At 41.7% G+C, this 21,507-nt stretch overlaps 1 protein-coding gene across 1 annotated transcript in view; it reads left to right on the top strand.

The window, feature by feature from the left end:
- Nucleotides 1–15,939, top strand: part of LOC109076182 (cyclin-dependent kinase 19) — a 62,014-nt gene extending 46,075 nt beyond the window's left edge. The window contains exons 12-13 of the mRNA XM_042777329.1: nt 9,813–10,028; nt 13,091–15,939. Coding sequence (XP_042633263.1) covers nt 9,813–10,028; nt 13,091–13,204 — 330 coding nt within the window. The 3' untranslated portion in view covers nt 13,205–15,939. The remainder of the gene's footprint in view (nt 1–9,812; nt 10,029–13,090) is intronic.
- The last annotated feature ends 5,568 nt before the right edge of the window (nt 15,940–21,507 follow it).

Genomic DNA, 21,507 nt, shown 5'->3' with positions numbered 1-21,507 from the left:
TATGTGCCATAGTCTCACTCACACAGACATACACATGGACAGGACACAGTCTCAGACTCATAAAACAAATCTCTGGAATTCTATTCCTCTGGAATAAAAACACCCTTTTTTCAAGATTTCATTCGTCACATACACAATTATATAGAGAATATATAACCAGCAGTGAAATGTGAGTTTTTTATTTATTTATTTATTTCTAAATTTGGAAGAGCAGATTTTAAGTGTCCTTACCACCAAGGGCTGACTGGCAAACATCACACACTAATTATATAAGCAAAAATGCGTACCTTATTCTATGGTGGCCACCGTTGTGTTGTTTGTCAGTCAGCCCAAAAGTGGTCGTCCACTCTGCTGCTCCTTTCCGAGCCCCATCTGGGTCGCCAATATGAAGGGTCGTCTGCCGCTGATCTGAAGAATCACACTCAGTCTTGGGGTTTTGTTACCAGAAGATAGACTTTATTTCAAAGAGAATAAAGCCGAGAGATTCTCTGCAGAGGAAAATCTCTCGAATGTTAGGTGGCTTTTCCTTTTATACAGTTTTTCTGTTTATACATGGTAAGGCCTGTTCTATACATTTCATAGAGTTTTCCTTATGTATACAATTCTAATCCTCCCTAGAGATAAGGGGCTGCCAAGACTTGTTATGGTAAAGAACTAGGCCCACTTGTATTTTTCCAGATGTTTCTTATCTGAGGGTCTGTACATTTCAGCTAGGCAGGCTTATATGATTCTAATGGAAGAATAACTGTATATATAAATGGCTAGATTCACCTTGATTATACTTGATTCATTCATGTTTTGATTAATAAAAATCTTCGACACTCCCATTAAATATTGGACTCTGGTGGCTGGTGTCTCTGTTTTCATGTTCCGTACAATAGAATCACCAATAGCTAGAGCACTTTGATCAGGTTTCTCAGTGGGTGCGTCACTGAGTGGGGAGAACCTGTTTGATGTTTTGATCTGAACGGAAGAGCGGTGTTTTGACCCGTGACTATGCCGCCTCACAGTCACACAGCTGCCCTGCTGCGAAGGCTCTGTAATCGGAACCAAACAATGTACAGGACACCCTGAGCTAGTCTCATCCAAAGCCGTATCTAGAGCCCTCACATTCTTACTGTCCTCAGTTAAAGTTTGGATGTGTGTCTCTAATTCTGAAATCTTCTCTGTCAGCCTAACTATTTCACTGCATTTATCACATGTGAATCCCTCATCACTGACAGAGGTAGATAAACTATACATTTGGCAAGCGGTGCAAACAAAAATAGCAGGAGAAGAAGCCATTACTTACCGTGATTGATGAATGATTCTGACTTACCACTGTTTTTTGATGAACTCGTGAAAAACGGAACGAGAGAGAAAAGAAACAGAGCGAGAGAAAAAAGAAAAAGAAAAAAAGTGATCAGCAAAAGACGCAAATGGAAACGTGAATGACAAGCTAACCGGCTAACAAATGCTCGCGGTTTTAGAATAAAATCGAACGATCAGGTTAGTTTGATAGATAACATCAGATATATGGTGGGAATTAAGTTATATTTTATCACTTTAAACAACAGCGAGTGATAGTAAGATGACTTCTTCTGGATTGTGTGCTTGATCCTGCACAAAAAGTTACAGAATACCAGACCTAAACTACAGAAAGATCAACTCACTAGCAGTGCGCTTCCTCCTCCTCTCGGAACAGAGGAGTTTGCTGGAGTATTTGGGCTGGGTATTCCAGTATGGCAGTGTTTCCATCACAGCCTGTGACCCAGAGCCCAGCCAGCCATCACCCTGCTGCATGGACATGATGCCAGAGCCCACCACAGATGGAGAGCCTGAGCCCGCCGTGACACACAAGTCAGCGCAAGAGGAAGCGACTGAGCCAATCATTGCCCTGTGTCACGGTTCAGGGTTCCTTCTTGGCTCCTGGCTTATTGCTGTGTTGTCCTGTCATTTTCAACAGCTCGTGGTCTGAGCAATCAGTGCTGATCTTTCAGCGGGAGTGCACAGATCACAAACTGAATCTCCCCCACCTGTCGCTTATTCCCCCACTCGCATATGTCTCTGCTTTTCTGTCCTTCATCGTGAGTAGATTGATTTTTTCTGTGTCAGTGTTCTGCTGTTTTGTGTAGCTCAGGCATTACTTACCCTTGTTCAGCTGTGCTTAAGGATTCATAATCCCGGAGATCTGGCAGCTCATATGGTCTGCAGTCTCTGCCAGCCAGCTCTGGAATCTCCGTCGACCTGTGCAGTGTTTAATTATTGTTTATGTTATTTTGTGTTTTTTGGCGAGAATAAAGACTACTCCTCTGCATCTGTTTCCTCAATTTATCCCAGGCCGTGACACCAGGAGCCTGAGCCTTACAACACGTCTGACCAGGTGTGTGTGCCAGCAACAGCATCCCGCTGGTTCTGCCCAGCTCCTGTTCTCCTGCATCTCTGCTGGTTCCGCCCAGCTCCTGTTCTTCCCCTCCAGCCTCCCTCTCCCACCTCCTCTTCCAGATTCAGCCATTTCCTTGGCTATGCCTCTGCAGGATCCTGTCAGTTATCAATCCTGCACCTCATCATCAGTCTGCTCCATCCTGTTTTGCAGCTCTGCCTCAGGTGTTCCAGTCCACAGCTCCACCTAGGTGTGACGATCCACGGTCTCCAACTCCAGTCTCCGAGTCCCAGACCTAAACTTGGCCCCCCGGCCCATCGGCTCCTTGCTCCCTCATCTCCACCGTGGCCCATCATCCCACTAGCTCCACCAGGCTCCCTTGTCTCTCCGGCTCTGCCTTGGTCAGTCGTCGATTTGCCTCTGCCATGGGATTCCCCTCCTCCAGCTTCGACTCACCCCTCCATCCCTCAGGCTCCATCTGGCTCCTCCTTCCCTCTAGTTCCACCTTTGTCTTCAGTCGCTCCAGCTCCACTGCCTTCTTCTGGGTGCCCATCTCCGCCTCAGTCATATGAGCTGTCAGCTCTGCCTTAGTTCTTCAAACCCACGGTGTCCCCCTAGCTCTTTGACTCTCTTTATCTTCCCTGGGCTCCACCTCCATCAGCTCTGTCTCTATCAGTCAGGTCCCTGGTGTCCTACCTCCACCATGGCTTCTCCCTCGCTCGACTCCACCATGGGCCTCCGTCCTGACTGGATTCTGGGTCACTACCTGACTTCTGCTTCTGGCACCTCCCACCATCTTTGCCACCCTGGTCCCTCCTGCTGTTTCCATTTTCTGTTCCCTGTCCTTTGCCTGCCCCATGCCCACCTCCAGAGCTCCCTCCCTCCCTTCCTCTTCAGTTGTGAAATTAGGGTGCGATGCAAAATTTAATCCAATTCAGACGGTCAAGGTGTAATAATATGTAAATTTATTAAAAAGAATATAGAGAACAAAAAACAACAAATCATAACTTGGAAATAAAGTTCTGGATAATAATAATAACCTTTAAATATAGAAAATGTAAATCCAATGTTAGTACATTTTTAATAACAATCCATTTATGATGGATTGAACCCAACCAGTATTAATCAAAACATTAATAAAATTGTAAGTAAAACATAAACAATTATTCTGTTCGAATCAAAAGTACCAAAATATTAGTATTAAAATATTAAAGTATCAGAGTATCAAAGTATCTGAATTTCAAGGTATCTGAATTTGAATAAAAACCTGTAAGAGTTCTAAGTCTGAGTCTAAGAGTTGTCGAGTGAAGCCAAAGAAGAGGAAGAGAGGAAGTGAGCTGAAAAGATAGAGAGACCAGAGTCTCAGAAAGTCAAACCCCTATTCTATTTTGCAGAGTCTATCTTATATACTGTTGTTCCAGACATAAGTCGTCATCTGGCTATCACTAATAACACCTGACCTTTAAAAATAGTCTAGTCAATGTCTCGATTTTGAACTTCTTCCTCTTTTAGATTCAAAGTATCATACTGATAATTCTAAGAAATATTGATTTAAAAGAACAATACGTGCAGTTCAACTTCATATGCAAAACAGACTCAGCTGACTACGCAGTTAGAAATACTGTGAAATTACATATGAAATATACCATAAAGTTTACCAAAAACATTTTGAATATAAAGAAGAAACCTATTAATATATATGAGACAGATCATTACCATGAAATATAAATTTTTTAACTTTTGAAATGAAACTTATCATTATGAATAGAACACATTCTGAGTACGTGACTTCTCAGAATCTCTCAACAACACTTGGGTTTAATTTAAATACGTGGACTTCTTCTCAGAATCTCTATCACCATGTGGATTTCTTAGAAAATCCAAACACAAAGGGTGCGATTACGCACCTTCCAGAAGGGGAGGCTAATGTCAGGGTTATTTTCTATTTTATTTTAGTTCTGTGGTCCTTGTATAATTTGACCCAGTTTGCTTTGTTCCCATTTTCCCTCCACTCATTTGTTTCCATTGTTACTCATATAGTTATCACCTGTTCTGATTCTTTTAATCATCTATTTAACCCTCTGGGGTCGACTAATGCGGATACGCGTTCTGTGGCATCTTCTCCTGATAACACCAAAAATAACTTAAAATACACTTTAAGTTTTGATTGTATAGATAAGACCACTACAACAATCGAATCTGTAAAGGGTCTACTTTTATTTGTATACACACATAATAACAACAAAACTTTGTGCATTTATAAAATGAAGAAAACAAACAGTGTGCGCTGTCTGCTGCCTTGGTTCTGTGTGATCTTCATTTAGAAATGCGTCATTAAAATGAACTAACTCAGCAAATACTCAACACAGAGACATGAGAGAGATATCTAAATAAAGCTTGACATGTCTACTTTATCGAAAACAAATTTTCTGTGATAAAGTAATCCATATGAAAACAATGCGATGTCCAGTCTTTCACTTAATGTCAGTAAGAATGATAAGACAAAACTTTACTGTGATATGCTATTCTCTGTTCATGAATATAGCCATATATGTTTCTAACTATACATATTGTATAGGCCTACATATAAAGTTGCATTTGCTAAAGCAGTAATATTGTGAAATATTTTCACTATTTAAAATAACTGCTTTGTATTTGAATATATTTTTTAAAATTTACTTTATTCCTGTGATCAAATCTAAATTTTCAGCAACATTACTCCAGTCTTACTCCAAGTGTAACAATATACACTATACCATTCAAAAGCTTGGAGTCATTATATATAGAAATTAAAACTTTTATTTAGCACACACGTGATGATATTACAATAATCATATTACAAATGATGCTGTTCTTTCAATTCATCAAAAAAACTGAAAAATTCTTCTCAGCTCTTTTCAACATTAATATATATATATATATAGCAAATCAGAATATTAGAATGATTTCTGAAGGATCGTGTGACTGGAGTAATGATGCTAAAAATTCAGCTTTGAAAGTCAGCTTTGATTGTTCCTAATAAACTGTTTAACTGCACTCGCAAGTGAATCTCAAGTAATTTTGTGGGATAATTAAATGTATTCGAAATAAACTACAAACATAAAAGTATATACATTTATTTTGTCCTCACATTCTTTCTTGTAACTCTTGCCTCTCAGTCACACACCTGACTGAAAGGCTTATTTTGCAGCTCATTATGCAGGCCTTTGTCTTCTCAGGTGTGAATCACACTAATGTTCATGGTCAATCACGCATACTCGCATATGCCCTTTCGAAACACAAAGTGTCTTAGAAAATTTAAATCAATCTACTGTTTTCTGTGAGCACGTAAACAAGATGATTTTCACATATTTTTGAAGCAAAAATTCTAGGCTACAAGGTCCATGTTTTTTGAACAAATGTTCTGTATGTGTTTTATGACCTTATTTCAGTGACTTCAAAATTTGAGTTTTTCACAAACCACGCAAAAAAATGTTGTTTTCTCAAAATCACAATCATGTAGTGTGGCGGGGTGAAGTAGGACACGACACGAGGATGAGGGTAAGTTCCCCGAAGGGTGGATTTTATTAACTGAATCGGCAGTGCGGTGAGTTGGTTTGGGTGTTCGGTGCTCGGCGTCTTGTCTAGGAAGTGCTTCTAGTGCAGTGTGGGTCCGTGCTCTCCCGTGGCGTTGGGGCTGGCGGTCACACGCTGCTTTCTATGGGCAGAGGAAAAGACAATGTTAGCCAGCTCTCGTGGAGACATCCCTCACCTCTGTGCCCGCTTGCGGGGTTTAAAATGAGCAGCGGCTGATGGCACGCAGGTGTGGCCGCTCAGCCCGTGATGAGTAGGCGCAGGTGTGCCTGCGCCATTGCCAGGGCGACGCTGATGAGCACTCGGGACACGTGTCACCCCCCACCTAAGCATCGTCCTATTCCTCTGGAGCAGCGGGGAGATCGGGGGAGGGCGGGGAGCGGAGCCTGACAGACCTGCGAAAGCTGCCCACAGGCAGGAGAGTCCGTCGGCGTTGGCGTTGGCCGTCCCCGCCCGATGTTGTAGGGTGAAGTTAAAGTCCTGGAGCGCCAGGAACCACCGCGTCACCCTGGCGTTGGTCTCCTTCGCCTGGGCCATCCAATGCAGGGGAGCGTGGTCCGTGAGGAGGGTGAAGTGGCGGCCGAGGAGGTAATAGCGGAGCTCCAGGACTGCCCACTTGACGGCCAATGCTTCCCTCTCTACGGTGGCGTACCGCTGTTCTGCGGGGGTCAGCTTTCGGCTGATGTACATCACCTGGTGTTCCTCACCGTCGTGTCCCTGCGACAAGACGGCTCCCAACCCAGTGTCGGACGCGTCTGTTTGCAGCAGGAAGGAGCGGTTGAAGTCGGGGGCACGGAGGACTGTTTCCGTCGTCAGGGAGGCCTTGATTTTGAGGAACGTTGCTTCTGTCTCGGAGTTCCACCCGACTTTCTCCGGCTGCCCCTTCCTGGTCAGGTCTGTCAGGGGAGAAGCTAAGGAGGAGAAGTTAGGGATAAAGCAGCGATAATATCCCGCCAACCCCAAAAAGGCCCGTACCTGTGTTTTAGAGGTGGGTCGCAGAGAGGATAGCTGCCACCTTCTTCTTTTGTGGTCTGATCAGGCCGCGACCCACCTGATACCCCAAATACTTGGCTTCGACGAGGGCCAGATGACACTTCCGGGGGTTGGCGGTCAGGCCAGCCTGGCGCAGCTCCGCGAGCACCCTCCGCAGCCGCTCCAGATGGTCCTGCCAGGTCTCCGAGTGGATCACGACGTCGTCGAGGTAGGCAGCCGCATAGGCCTGGTGCAGCCGGAGGAGGACATCCATGAGCCGCTGGAAGGTGGCTGGGGCCCCGTGCAGGCCAAAGGGAAGGACCCGTTTTGTCAGTGACCGCTTGGGGTGGAGAAGGCCTTCTTGGGCTTCGCCTGCTCCGTCAGGGGGACTTGCCAGTAGCCCTTGGTGAGGTCGAGAGTGGATATGAACCGGGCCCTTCCCAATCGGTCCAGCAGCTCGTCGACGCGGGGCATCGGATAGCAGTCAAACTCGGAGACCTCGTTCAGGTGACGGAAGTCGTTACAGAAGCGGAGGGTGCTGTCGGGCTTCGGGACCATGACGATGGGGCTGGACCACGGGCTGCGCGATGGTTCGATTACCCCTAACCTCAACATCTCCTGTACCTCCTCCTTGATGGCGTGTCGCCGAGCCTCCGGGTGAGGAATGACCGTCTGTTTACCTTCACATCCGCCCGTGTGCACGGCGCAGCCCGCCAGCCAAGGTCGTCCTGGGGAGTGGGGAGCTTCCGTGGGCATGGGCTCATCCTGTGGGCCGGGAACTGCCGGCCTGCCTACCGGACGCTGGGTGCCCTCCGGCGTGCGCCGCTCCTGGACCACCCTTCGGGGAAACGCCGGCGCTCTCTCCCCTATCTCCCGGTGTTGGGTGGCCTCCGCCAGCTCTATGGCCTCACCAGCTCATCTACGTTGGCCAGGTTCCGCATCCCGGCGGCCTGCCGTAGTGGGCGGGGAAGGGCACGTAGGAGGCGGTCGACCACGACATGCTCCGCTACCTGGGGTGCGGTGGGACCCCCGGCCAGCAACCAGTGTTGAGCCAGATGGGAGAGGCTAGCGGCTTGGGCGCGGGCTGGCTGCCGTGGGTCGAAGGTCCACTCGTTGAACAATTGGGCAGTGCTGATGACCCCATTCGTCCCAGGATCTCCTTTCGTAGGTCCTCGTAGGAGGTGCTTAGCTCCGGGGGAAGCGCGAAGTATGCACGCTGAGCCTCTCCCGTGAGCAGGGGTGCAATGATGCGTGCCCAATCTTCTTTGGGCCACGCCTCCCTCGTAGCTACAGTCGAACATCTGAAGATACATCGTTACGTCATCATGGGCGGTCATCCTGGGCAGCAGCTGGGTTGCTTGGACACGGGGGTAAGGTAGCGGAGTTCGCGGGGCTGTGGCTAGGCGGAGCGCGGCCAACTCTCGCTCAGTTTTTCCCTGCCGGGAGGCCATGTGTTCCATGATTTGTTGCTGGCGGATGCTCACCTCGGTGAGATGTTTCAGCAACTCTTCCATCGTCGGGGGAGGAGCGCCACCTGGGGAACCAGAGAAGACTTGTGAGGTAGAGACCGTGTGGGGAAAAAAAAAAAAAAAAAAAAAGAAATCCAAACCAATCCACTCATAGCACGCGGTGAGGGGTAGGGTCGTCGGTGTCCCCTTCACTGTTATGCCCGCATTCTCCACCAGTGTGGCGGGGTGAAGTAAGACATGACACGAGGATGAGGGTAAGTTACCCGAAGGGTGGATTTTATTAACTGTATCGGCGGTGCGGTGAGGTGGTTTGGGTGTTCGGTGCTCGGCGTCTTGTCTAGGAAGTGCTTCTAGTGCAGTGTGGGTCCGTGCTCTCCCTTGGCGTTGGGGCTGGCGGTCACACGCTGCTTTCTAGGGGCAGAGGAAAAGACAAAGTTAGCCGGCTCTCGTGGAGACATCTCTCACCTCTGTGCCCGCTTGCGGGGTTTAAATGAGCAGCTGCTGATGGCACACAGGTGTGGCCGCTAAGCCCGTGATGAGTTAGCGGCAACGCCAGGGCAACCTTGATGTGCACTCGGGACACGTGTCACATGTACATACATGCTATTTACATATTATTGTAGCCCAGTTTGTACTAAATACAGTGTTTTCAGACTTTAGCCATGTATATGTTTATAAGCAACTGAAAAAAGCACAAAAGTCAGGGCATCTCAAAACTTCTCCAGGCCCCCAAAACCCCCTTAGACCCAAGAGGATTAAGCCCTCAGTTTTAGTCAGTTCCTTGTCTGGTATTGTTTGTTTGTTTCAGTTGTTGTTATTTGGTTTTCCTGAGTATTCCCATCGGATTTATTATTAAAGATTGTTAGTTTGTTCTCCTGCATTGTGTGCTTGATCCTTCACAACATGTCACAGATATAAGCAAGGCACAAGACCTTTTTATAATCTTTCTCTCTCCCTCTCTTTCTCTCAATGTATAGTTAATCCTGATATGATTTGAATGATCTTGAGTCAATTCACTTAAACCAATCCTTTCTCACTCCATATATGCTGGCTCAGGACAATAACTAAAGTAACTAAAGGGAAAGGACTAAATGGAGGGGTAGTTCTTCAACAAAGAGGATGCACTTGTTTTTTATCAAGACCTGAATATAAAGTGGAGTTTTACATAACCATGACACAAATGATATTTGAAAGATTCATTATATTCACCAGAATATTGCACACACTGAAATAAAACTGTTAGCTGTGAATACTTTGTATGTTCTGCCACTGTATTCTTCTTGTTTAATGTGGTCTTACAACAGTTTTAGTGTTTGTTATTGTAAAATAATAAAATCCTGAAATTATTAATGCCTGTTAAAGTGGCTGTTCAGCTTTCATTGCTTAAAAATCAAAGATGGCATTTAAAGCGCAGTGTTGTTGTTTATTGTCTTTAGAATCAGACGCAGCAGCACCAGCAGACAGCTGCACAGACACAGACACAAACGCAGACACAACAGGCTCCAACACAGCAGAGCTCAGCGCAGACAAACGGGACATCAGGCACTGCAGGGGCCAACACGGGCACTTCCATACAGCATGGACAGGAACAGGGGCCACCAAACAAAAAACCTCGCACCTCAGGAACCAGTGTTCTTCAAACAGATTACCAGGTAAGAGAAGCACCTCAAGGGGATGTTCCTTGTTCAGATTCATTGGATTCGTTCAAAATACCTCTTTTATTAATTCATGATCACTGTTTGGTTCACTTGAATTGACCAAAAAATTGTGCATGTTAAACAAACCTAACATTTCACCATCCTTCAGAAATCATTCTAATATACTGATTTGGTGCTCAAAAAACATTTCTTATAGTCAGTGTTGAAAACCGTTGTGCTTCATATTTTTGTGGAAACTGAGATACATTTTTTTCAGGATTCTTTGATGAATAGAAAGTTCAAAACAACAGAATTTATTTGAAATAGAAATAATTTCATAAAGAATAAATGTATTTGGAATCAATGTGTCCTTGCTGAATAAAAGTATTAATTTCTTTCAAAAAAAAAATCTTATTGACCCCTAAATATTGATCATTAACGTACGTCGTCTCTGAATTTTCACAGAACAGCCGTATATAAAGAAGCATATCCCACATATACCTTTCATCATTGTCCAATGATTTTAGCTTAACCTTATGATTGGTTTAGTTGAAATCAAGTGCACACACAATAGAGCATAAAGGTTTGTTATATATAGCTAATACAAGTAACTGATAAGCTGTCTAACTGTGTAAGGAAATGCAAAATTAGATTTTTTTTTTTTTTTTGAATTAGTGTGGATGAGCACCCCGACTTTATCAGATGGACTCGAGGATGCTTTAAATATGACACTTGGGCTTGCAATATAATACTCTAGAAAACTCTGAATTTCAAAAAATGTTCACTGCAATCACTGCAAGCTGAGATAAAATGTGCCTCGGCAATGGCAGAACCGGTCCACAAGATACAAACGCTTTGCCCCATATCCCTCAGGAATAGGAACTAAAGCAAGCAGAGCCTAGACATTACTGAACACTTGTGCTCTTCACCAAGAAAATAACACAAAAGCAGAATATGCCCTCTAGTGTTAGAATCCAAACACGGAGGCACACATTCTATCAGGGCTGCTCGAACTCAATATAGCGCTATCCGCATGATCTGATAGTCCTAAAAAAGAGTGTCCGAAATGCTTGAGCTCACAACAGGAGCTTTCAAAAGGTTTATACCCTTCTCAAACTTGTCTGCAAGATTGACCTGTGAACCCCACGATCCTAATCCTAGTGCCTGGGCAGCAGCGGGACCCGAACCACGGGACTCGATGCTTGCTCATCTCTTGAGAAGACGGACAAATGCGAACGGATCATTCTCATTGGGAACACTCAAGATAAGCACAGTTAGAGCCCCTCGAGCACCAAACGCGCAAGCTCTTGACAAAGACACATGACGCATAGATTGTGTATATCCTCAAGTGTCAGAAACCTTGAGCACAGAGGCAAACACTTTCTACACCTGCCTTGGTCTTTCACACGCACTTCAAACAGTTGTCTCCTAAGACAACAAAAGCACCTGCCTATAACGTCATGGGCCACATGGACCAATAGGATTGGCATTTTTTCACACGTGCTTCAGACACTGGTCTTGCTGGCAGTATTCCCCAGAGTGTCTGTTAGAGGACACAGCACGAGTTCCCTAAAAGGGGAACCAAACTTTATTATGTCTTAATTATCTCAGTAAACTTTTATGAGGTTCTACACATGTGCAGTAAGGTGAATTAAGCAGTTTCCTATGTTTTAGTGTGGATTAGAAACCTTTGGAAAATGCTTTAAAATGCTAGTGTGAACGGGGAGCATTTTGAAATGAAAGCACCGCTTTCAAACCAGATTAATGTAGAAGTAGTCTTAGATGGAGGATTAGCACCAGATTTTACCCAAAGTGATGAAACCTTGCTTCAGAGCAGTAACCACTGCTTTTGCAGAGTCTCTCCACATTGCAGTGCCAAACATGTCACATGTGAAACAGTGTGGTGGTAGAATGTTGCAGCTGAATGCCTAGAAACAGACACCCAGCAGACAATCAGACATTGCAACCATGCTGGTTTTGTCTGGCCAGAGGAGAACTGGCCCCCCGACTGAGTCTGGTTTCTCCCAAGGATTTTTTCTGCATTTCTGTCACCGATGGAGTTTTGGTTCCTTGCCACTGCTTAGTTGGGGATGCTTGACTGATTGCACAGACACTATTGGACGAGAGCTGAACTGGATGATGATCACTGAATCATCAATGAACTGACTTCAGCTGAGAGATGACTGTTATTGTCGTCTTGCATTTTTGACAAACTATTTTCCTGTTTAACACTGTAAAGCTGCTTTGACACAATCTGTATTGTATAAAGTGCTATACAAATAAAGGTGATTGGACTTGACATTGTGAGCCACATATCACATTGTTATGATCAGATTTTCATCTTCAATCTAAGCAAAAGCTCCACTTTTCACCACAATGGTAACCCAGTGCAATTGAAATAGTTATATATCCCAACATATCTGGACATTAAAACCCTGTCATGTCTCTCCCTTTTCTCCTCTTGCTCATGAAATAATACTTAATTTCAACATTGCAAAGCTACTGAAAATTCGAAAACGTATACACTAATAAAGTTCTTACAAATAATTTCCAAATTATGTTTATAGTTAATTCATAGTTTATAAACTGAAGCATTAATGCATTAATAGACTATACAATTAAGTGAGTTCCTCATTCATTGTCACTGTAATTAACCAAAATTGTATTGTTTAATTAGCTCATAAGTAAAGTGCCACAAATGCCAATGTGTGTGTGTGTGTGTGTGTCCTTTTTTAAGATTTTAAGGGTCAGTGAATATGAATGCATTTAATGTTCAGTAAAGGTTGGTTTAAAGCACTTTTAAAACACAATTAATGACATTTTCCCTTTTTCAGTAACCTAATCTAAAGTGAGAACTATTCTCTTCTTATTATCAATTACCAGTTTCTTTACTATGAGCTAATTAAATAATAATAATTGTGTTAATTACAATGACAATGTATTGTCTACAGATTATAAGCTATGAATTAACTATAAACTAATAGTTTATTAATGATTTGTGAGTACACTGCTTGGTCATGCAAAACGCTTAATTTTTAATAATTTTTTAATTAATTTTTCACCTTTCTTTATTGCAGCACTCCAGCTCGCGGCTTGGTTACCAGAGCAACGTCCAAGGCCCCGCCCAGTCGCAAAGCACTATGGGATACTCATCCTCATCTCAGCACTCTCATCAATCTCATCGATACTGAGACTCAAAAACATGCATAAGCACTTAAAAGAAATGTTAACCACAAGCATAAAACCAGGCAAGTCAGTGTTGTCATTCAAATAAATTGTTGGGTCTGTCCCATAATATTGCCCCAATATAAACATAAAACTCAAGTTTATTTCCTTACAATGCCTCCTGCTATCCCACAATTCTCAGCAAATGCTACTCCAACCAAAGCACAACTTTACAATCCCTTTCTTTCAATCAGAGCTCCTCTGAAGAACCAGAGCCAAAATCATCAATCAAAAATTGACTTTTTCGTCAATATCTCAACAGTTTTTCAATACATTAAAACATCCACCAGCTCCAACACCAACCATACCTAAAGGTCTGCTGACTGTTTAGCATCTTTAATGCTTAATTATTTTTATTTTACCACCGTTAGACCAAAACAGTCTCAAAATGATCAGCCACATGCTATTTGGGTCATAGCTACAGATAAAGGTGTCATGAGGCTTGTTACAATGGATCATTAAGCTGGTGTCCTGCTGGCTGACTCCAAAAACCTTTCATTTCCTCAGGACTATCATAGCTACCAAATCTCATCCTCTTCCAGTGTTCCAATGACAAGTAATCTTGTCTATCCTTACTGCTGCATGATGTGACACAGATGTGACGTACAGTCATGAGGAAAAGGAATATGGACCAATGAGTTGTGAGGTTGCATTGATGGGACACAAGTGTTAGTATCCAGTTCATGGAATAATTTTACCCTATGAATGTGTGCAATGCTGTGTCTGTCCTTTTGGGCCTACAACTGAAAACTGACTAGTGGGACAGCAGACTAATGCAGTAAAAGTAAAACGATCCAAAATTCAGCATTACTGATTGCAGCTAAAGCCTTTCTGAGATTCCCCCTTATGGCAACCCTAAAACAAATCAAATAGAAACATCTACGGTATATAAGCAACTGTACATAGGAACCAAAATCCCCTCTTATCTTTCTCCTCCTCCTCCTCTTTCCCAGTAAAGGGAGCTGCCTGCATGTATGGACAGTCGAGCAGAGACTGGATTTGTGTAACATATGTGTGCATATTTTAAAGACTGAACAAAGAGCATCTCTCATAGCTATCGTGCACCACTGCATTATTACACACATCTTCTTTAGTTGTGTAAGAGAGTTTTTTTTTTTTTTTTTTTGTAAAGTATACACTCACACAATACACTTTTCATCCCTTTTTTTTTGGCATTAGTAACAATAACAACCAATAAAAATAACATCAGCTTAAAAAACAAGAACATGGTTTACTCTTTTTCTTTTTTTGCAGAAAAACATATTTTAGGATATTGGTCAGGACTAAAATCCCTAAATCTGTGTGTGTGTGTGTGTGCGTGCGTGCGTGGAAATACTTGCATGTGTGTGATTATCCGGGGCAGCTAGCAGTTGAACTGCTTCTGTGACTGTTATTTCTTGTCTCCTCTTTGTGTTTTATATGCTTTTATAATCTGTTTTTTGTTGGTTATTGTTTTGAAGTGCAGTTATTTCTTTGTGTTATTTGAGCTCAGTTTGTGGACTGGAAGTGAGACTTCTTTCAGAGTGCTGAATCAAACAAGGACAACTGATTCGCTCCTCTGACAAAAAGTTGGATATCTCATCAGGCAAAGCTGGAGACTTTGCGGTGTGTTCTGCAAGTCAGAGACATTTCTGTTGCAACTTGGTGGAATATAGAAGCTCAAAAGGGATTCTAAGGAAATCTTGAAACTTGAGTCTTTTGGCGTCTCTTGCTTTAAGCTTTATGAAAGTGAGTCAGTTTGAAAGACCCTGAAGGATAATGTTACATGAAAGTGTATTGCAGTCACCCGTCATGAATTGTTGAGACTGACAGCTGATTTCAACCAAAATGTCTGCAGATCTAATGTAACTATTGGTCAGTTACTGCCATCATACTCCTGGGTTTCTCTTCTGTCCCATCTTAACATTCCATGTTTTTCTGTTATGTGCTTTGTATTTCTGGCAGAAGTTATCAAAAAACTAGTGTTATTTCACAATTTTTATACCCCTTGTTCTGGGTTTCTTCACACATCAAAGTGAGGTGTACAGTTGGGTCAAAACATTTGAGGCCAAAATTTTTTAAGCCTAGATATTATATAAACAAAGATTTATGATTTATAAAATTGGTTGTGACATAGTATAAATATTTCAGATTCTGCACTCTCTAGGTCGCTAATGAAAAGTTTATTTTTTTTATTTTTTGGCTTTCTTTAAAGCACACAAGTTGTTTTTAGAGCATTCTCAATCATGCCAGATGACATGACATGGGCAGATTTTATGTTGCGTAGCAGAAGAAATGTATGTACGTTTTTAATGTAAATTGTTATGCCAGTTATATAATATATGATTTTTGTTTTTTTTTATTAGAAGAAAAAAGAAACATTTTCAATAGTGTTCTTAGACTTTTGGGCACTGCTGTACAGGTTTATCAAATTTTCTGATATTTATAAGTCTTGAACTATAGGATACACAGGGGTGGATTTTTGAGGAGTATTACCAGCCACCATTGACTGAAATAATGATTTGTTTCATATTATGTTGTTTATTTCATCATAATAAGAGGAACAATGTTGTACAATGTAGTAGTTGGTGCATATCATATTTGATGTCATATCTTTAGTTTAATAGTGTTTCAACTACTCTCCTGTTTCATTCAGTTTTCCCCAAATTTTGAGCAGAATCAACTGAGAATGCAAATAACAAAATAAATAATGACAAACATATTGTTTTTGTAGATTGTGACATTTACATGTGAATTTACAGTTTAAGATTTAACAACACACTTGATCTTTTTTCTTTTAATGAGAAGCTTTAGCATCATAAGATTGACATGAAGGTCATGAGAATGGGATAGGATTTTCAGTTTAACCAGCCACAATAATTTGAGTGACATTTAAGCACTTAACCAGACACTTGTTCTAAACCTAATTATTTGTCAATATATTACAATGTAAAAACAATATAAAACATGTAACAGGCAGAAAGTACAATTAATTAAGAAATTACAAGTTTTCCAAGGCGATTGTTTTGTCTTAAAAAAAAAAGCCCGAAGTTGATCATCATCCCCATGTAGTGCTCAAACCCTTCATACATTCAAACATGAACGACCTGAAGAACGGTTGGGAAATGCCATTGGCTCTCATAAGACTTGTGACTGATTGTAACATAATTTCTTTTGAATGAGATGTAACTGTGTTCAAAAGCTTCAACTGCAGCATGAATAATTTGTAATACTTTTATAGTGCTTTTTGTAATATATTTATTTATTTGCAAAAAAAAAAAAAAAAAAGTGTGGATGGAATGGGGTTGAGTGCTAAATAAATCTAAAAAGCCCTAAGATTTTCAGAACTGATTGAGAACAATGTAATACATAATCATTATGTAAATCTTTCTTTAGAAATAAACACAACTGCTGACAAATTTTAGCCAGCACAATTCTAAAGATATTTAGTGAAAATGAACATTTAAAGTGACAGCAAAACACCTTTTCTTTGTCATTGAAAACTCTTTTTCGTATGGGCATCTCTCTAGCTTACCTCGCTGGCAGACTTGAGAAGGTCTTTGCACTGAGTGCAAGTTATGGCAACCAGATTGCAAACTGATTTTCTGAAATATGTTCTATATTGGCAAATTAGTTTGCATTGATTGATCAGATTGCATTGTCATCCGTAACTACAAACAATAACACATTGAGAATTCACTATGAGAGAGACATCTTATAAAACTGGGACTGACAAAATCGAGACATCTGGTCACCCTAATTACACCCTGGTGGCTCCCACTATGCACAGGACAGGAACTTTCATACATGTCATGCTATAAAAACCTGCTTAAGCCGGCCTTAACTCATTTCAAGCTACTGTTTCTCAGTCTTAACAGCTGAAAAGTACAAAACTATATAATCTTTGATATGGCAATAAAAAAAAAAAAAAAAAAAAATACTAAAATTGTACTATGGAATCAACTAAAGGTGTAAATGTTTTTGTATAGTTTATTACATTATTATTTTTAAATTATGAAATAAATTATATATAAACTGTCAGTGGACATGGCAAAAGAATGTGTTTTGCTTAATACCAGTTTTCTGTTTCTGTTGTTTAGAATAAATATCTGCTAGTAGAGAGGATTTATTCATTTACTGTTCATTTTATTGAAAAACTATATGGTGATTGTGCATGTTGTTTGCCATTAGCTGTAATTAGAATCTACAAAAATGCTCTACGCTACCTGTTAATTTGTGCTTAAGTGTCAAACTGTATCGCAGTAGTTTCAATTTCAAGCCATTTGCATGCTATAGGCTTTGCTGTGCTAATTAGAAAGGTCTGTATTTAGGTCTGTATTCACTCAAGTGGGTGAGGCTGTGTATTTAAGTGGTGTCAGTGCCCTCACGTGAAGACCTGTGACTCTACCTGCGTGACTCATCGAGTGACGACACCGACAAAGTACAGTAGTATCTTTCCATTATTCTGCCTTCTTTCCTTACCTCTCTCCACCAATTTCAACATTATTCCTATTGTCTCTGAATGTAAATACTCTTAACACAACACACAGGAGATCATGCTAACCTGCATTCTATCCACTCTTCTATTGCACCCCTTTCTTTTTCTATGGGCCTCTGGAAAGGTCAGTCAGCTGTCAACAAAGCTGACTTTTTTCCAGTCTTTGCTACTCCATCAGCTCTGAGTCTCTTAGGCCTGACTAAGACCTGGATTAAGCCTGAAGACACAGCTACCCTTGCTGCTCTTTCCAACATCTTCTCTTTCACCACACCCCCCGTCAGGTTGGGATGAAAGATCATCACCTGTAGCTCAAACTCGCAATCTTCCCAGCCACCCCATCAGTACAGCACCAGTTTACCCTTCAACTGGGCTCATCAACAATAATCCTATCATGTTCGGCCAGGAATCTTGGGGTGATTCTTGATGACCTGTAAAGATCGTATTGCAAAAAAAAAACAAAAACAGTACAATCATGCAGGTTTGACTACACAACATCAGGAAGATCAGACCCTTCCCAACAGAGCAAGCAACACAGCTTCTCATCCAGGCCCTCTCATTTCTAGGCTGGACTATTGCAATGCTCTTCTGGCTGGACTTTCAACATGTACAGTCAGATCTCTACAAATGATTTAGAATGCAGCAGCACATCTTGTTTTCAGTGAGCCCAAGAAAGCCCATGTCACACTGCTTCTCATCTCTCTGCACTGGCTTCCATTCGCCTACAGAACACCCACAGGCTTCACACCCTCCTACCTCTGCTCTCTCCTACTCATCTACATCCCATCCAGAAGTTTTTAAATCCTTTGAATAGTTATTATCTCACTTACTCTTTCTTGCTATTTTGTAGGCCAAATTCCCAGTATGATACACTTTTGGGTGGCTTTAGACACTAAGTTTAAAACTTGTCCAACCATTAGTACTTATATTGTTTGGTTAAATCAGTGATTCTCAACTTGTTTTGCATCAGAATCCATTTTTACAGTCTACCACGAAAATGGAAAATGGCCTTATTTATTAAATAATTACTATGTTTGTATAGGTTTTTTTTTTTTTTTTTTTTTTTTTTTTTGTGCATCCGACACTGTTTTCCCCTGCTCTTTCATGGCTCCATCATGGGTCATGACTCACTAGTTGAGAACACATTTGTTTAGAGGTTTGGCTCGACTGTCCTCAACACCCCATCACAAGTTGCTTTCGATTTGTATAAAATGATATTTTAGAAATAAGTGCTTTAGAAATAAGCTCACTCTCTTTGTAACCTTTTTTTTTTATCTAAAAACATCTCACATCATATAAATGACCACCCAGTGAATGTTTTCAAAGTGAGTTTATTCAAGATTTAAAATGATTGCCTTGTTATTATATGTTGCACTGCTATTACTGAATTATTTAGTGGTAAAGTAGTCATTATGAATGTTGATGTTGTGTTTTTACTGGTGTTTTGTTAGACACTAAACATATAGCATTTATAATACAGAAATAAGCAATAGAGTACACTTACATAAACGTGCATGAATTAACATGATACAGACCTGTCTGCACATTTGTCCTCTGATGAAAAATTGCATGTGTTTATTTTTTATTATTTCAAACCCTAAACTATTTAGATGTTCACATATTTACCCTGTTGGCCTGCTTTTCACAATGCCTGTACTCTTGCTCCCTTTAAATTCAGTAAAGAATCTGTAATATTTTTAATATAGTTGAAATAAATTATTTAGATGCATTTGCACTTTAATAGCTGCTATGCATTCTTGTTCAGAGACAGCGGAAGAGCATGTTACTGTCAGTGTGAAAGCACCAGAGAGAGTTAGGTAACTGTAAAGCCACACAGTTCATAGAATCAACAACATCTGATTATGTGGAGATGTGAGCCATCTATCACTTAATAGTTGGCCATTGACATTAGTGGCACTACACACACACACACACACACACACACACACACTGTATAAACAACAGCATATAGCATTTTCAGATTTTGGAGTCTACATTTACATTTAGTCATTTTGCAGACGCTTTTATCCAAAGCGACTTACAATTGGGGGATACATAAAGCGATTCTTCTGAAAGAGGCAAACAGACACAGGAAGTGCTTGTAATTCCAAGTTTTAGACATTGTTCAAATAAGTACAAGCTAGAAAGAGAAGGAATTATTAAAGAGAAAGACAATTTTTTTATTATTATTTTTTTTTTATGATGACGAAATCAAGTAGCTTCAGAAGAGATGAGTTTTCAGCTGTCGTTTGAAAATTTCCAGAGATTCCACATTCCGGATAGGGGTGGGAAGATCATTCCACGAGCAAGGAATGGTGAACGAGAATGTTCTGGAAAGTGATTTTGAGCCTCTCTGTGATGGTACCACAAGGCGTCGCTCACGTTGCGGATCTCAGACTTCTGGAGGGGATGTAGATTCATAGTAGTGAGTGGAAGTAGGCGAGTGCTGAGCCTGTGGCTGTTCTATATGCAAGCATCAATGTCTTGAACTTGATATGAGCCACAATCTGTAGCCAGTGCAAGGTGATAAAGAGAGGTGTAACATGGGCTCTTTTGGGCTCGTTGAAGACCAGTCATGCCACTGCATTCTGAATCATTTCTAGAGGTTTGATTGTGCTTGATGGAAGTCCAGCCAGAAAAGCATTGGAGTAGTCCCGCCTAGAAATGACAAGGGCCTGAACAAGAAGTTGTGCTGCATGCTCCGTTAGAAAGGGCCTGATCTTTCTGATGTTGTGCAATACAAACCTGCAAGTTCGAGCAGACTTTGCAATGTGGTCTTTGAAGGTCAGCTGTTCATCAAAGGTTACACCAAGATTTCTGAATGAAGTTGATGGGGTAATTGTAGAAGAACCTAGCTGGATGCAGAAATCATACTGTAGAGTTTTTGTGGCAGGGAAGACAAGAAGCTCTTTGCCAGGTTGAGCTGTAGGTGATATTCTTTCATCCATGCCGAGATGTCCGCCAGGCAGCCTGAGATCCATGCAGCTACTGTTGGATTATCTGGTTGAAATGAAAGATAGAGCTATGTATCATCAGCATAGCAATGGTAGGAGAAGCCATGTGCCTGTATGATGGGTCCCAGTGATGTAGTGTATATGGAGAAGAGGAGGGCCCCAATAACCAATCGATGTGTATATTAACCCCAGTGACCACCCGAATTCCTTTGGATACCTCCCCTCCCCAGGACACCCTAAAAAGACCTAGCAGTGAGATAGGATTCAAACCAGCAAAGTGGAATCCCTGTGATGCCCAGTGTTGAGAGGGCAGACAAGAGGATCTGATGATTGACAGTGTCAAAAGCAGATAGATCCAGCAGAATTAGAACTGATGATTTGGAATCATCTTTTGCAATCCCCAGGGCTTCCATGACTAGCAGTAGCGCAGTCTCAGTTGAATGGACACTCCTGAAACCAGACTGGTTAGCATCCAGTTTGTTGTTTCTGTGAGAGAAACAATGAGATCTGGTTGAAAACAACTCTTACAAGGGTTTTCGCTATGAATGAAAGGAGAGAGACAGGTCAGTAGCTATCTGTAAGTGAGGTGTTTAATGTAAGTTTCTTGAGCAGTGGGGTTACCCGAGCTTGCTTGAATGCAGTGGGGAAGGTGCCTGTGAAGAGTTATGTGTTGATAATGTGTGTGAGTGCTGGTAAAAGTGTAGAAGAGATTGCTTGGTGGAGGTGTGAGGGGATTGGGTCTAGAGGGCATGTTGAAGGGTGGCTGGAAAGGAGAAGTTTCGATACTTCTGCCTCAGTAAGGGGATAGAAGGAGAAGATGGGAGTTTTAGCGTTGGGTGTG

Source organism: Cyprinus carpio, chromosome A20 (assembly GCF_018340385.1).
Source record: "Cyprinus carpio isolate SPL01 chromosome A20, ASM1834038v1, whole genome shotgun sequence".
Classification (NCBI taxonomy): Eukaryota; Metazoa; Chordata; class Actinopteri; order Cypriniformes; family Cyprinidae; genus Cyprinus; species Cyprinus carpio.
This window is presented reverse-complemented; position numbering and strand designations above follow the sequence as displayed.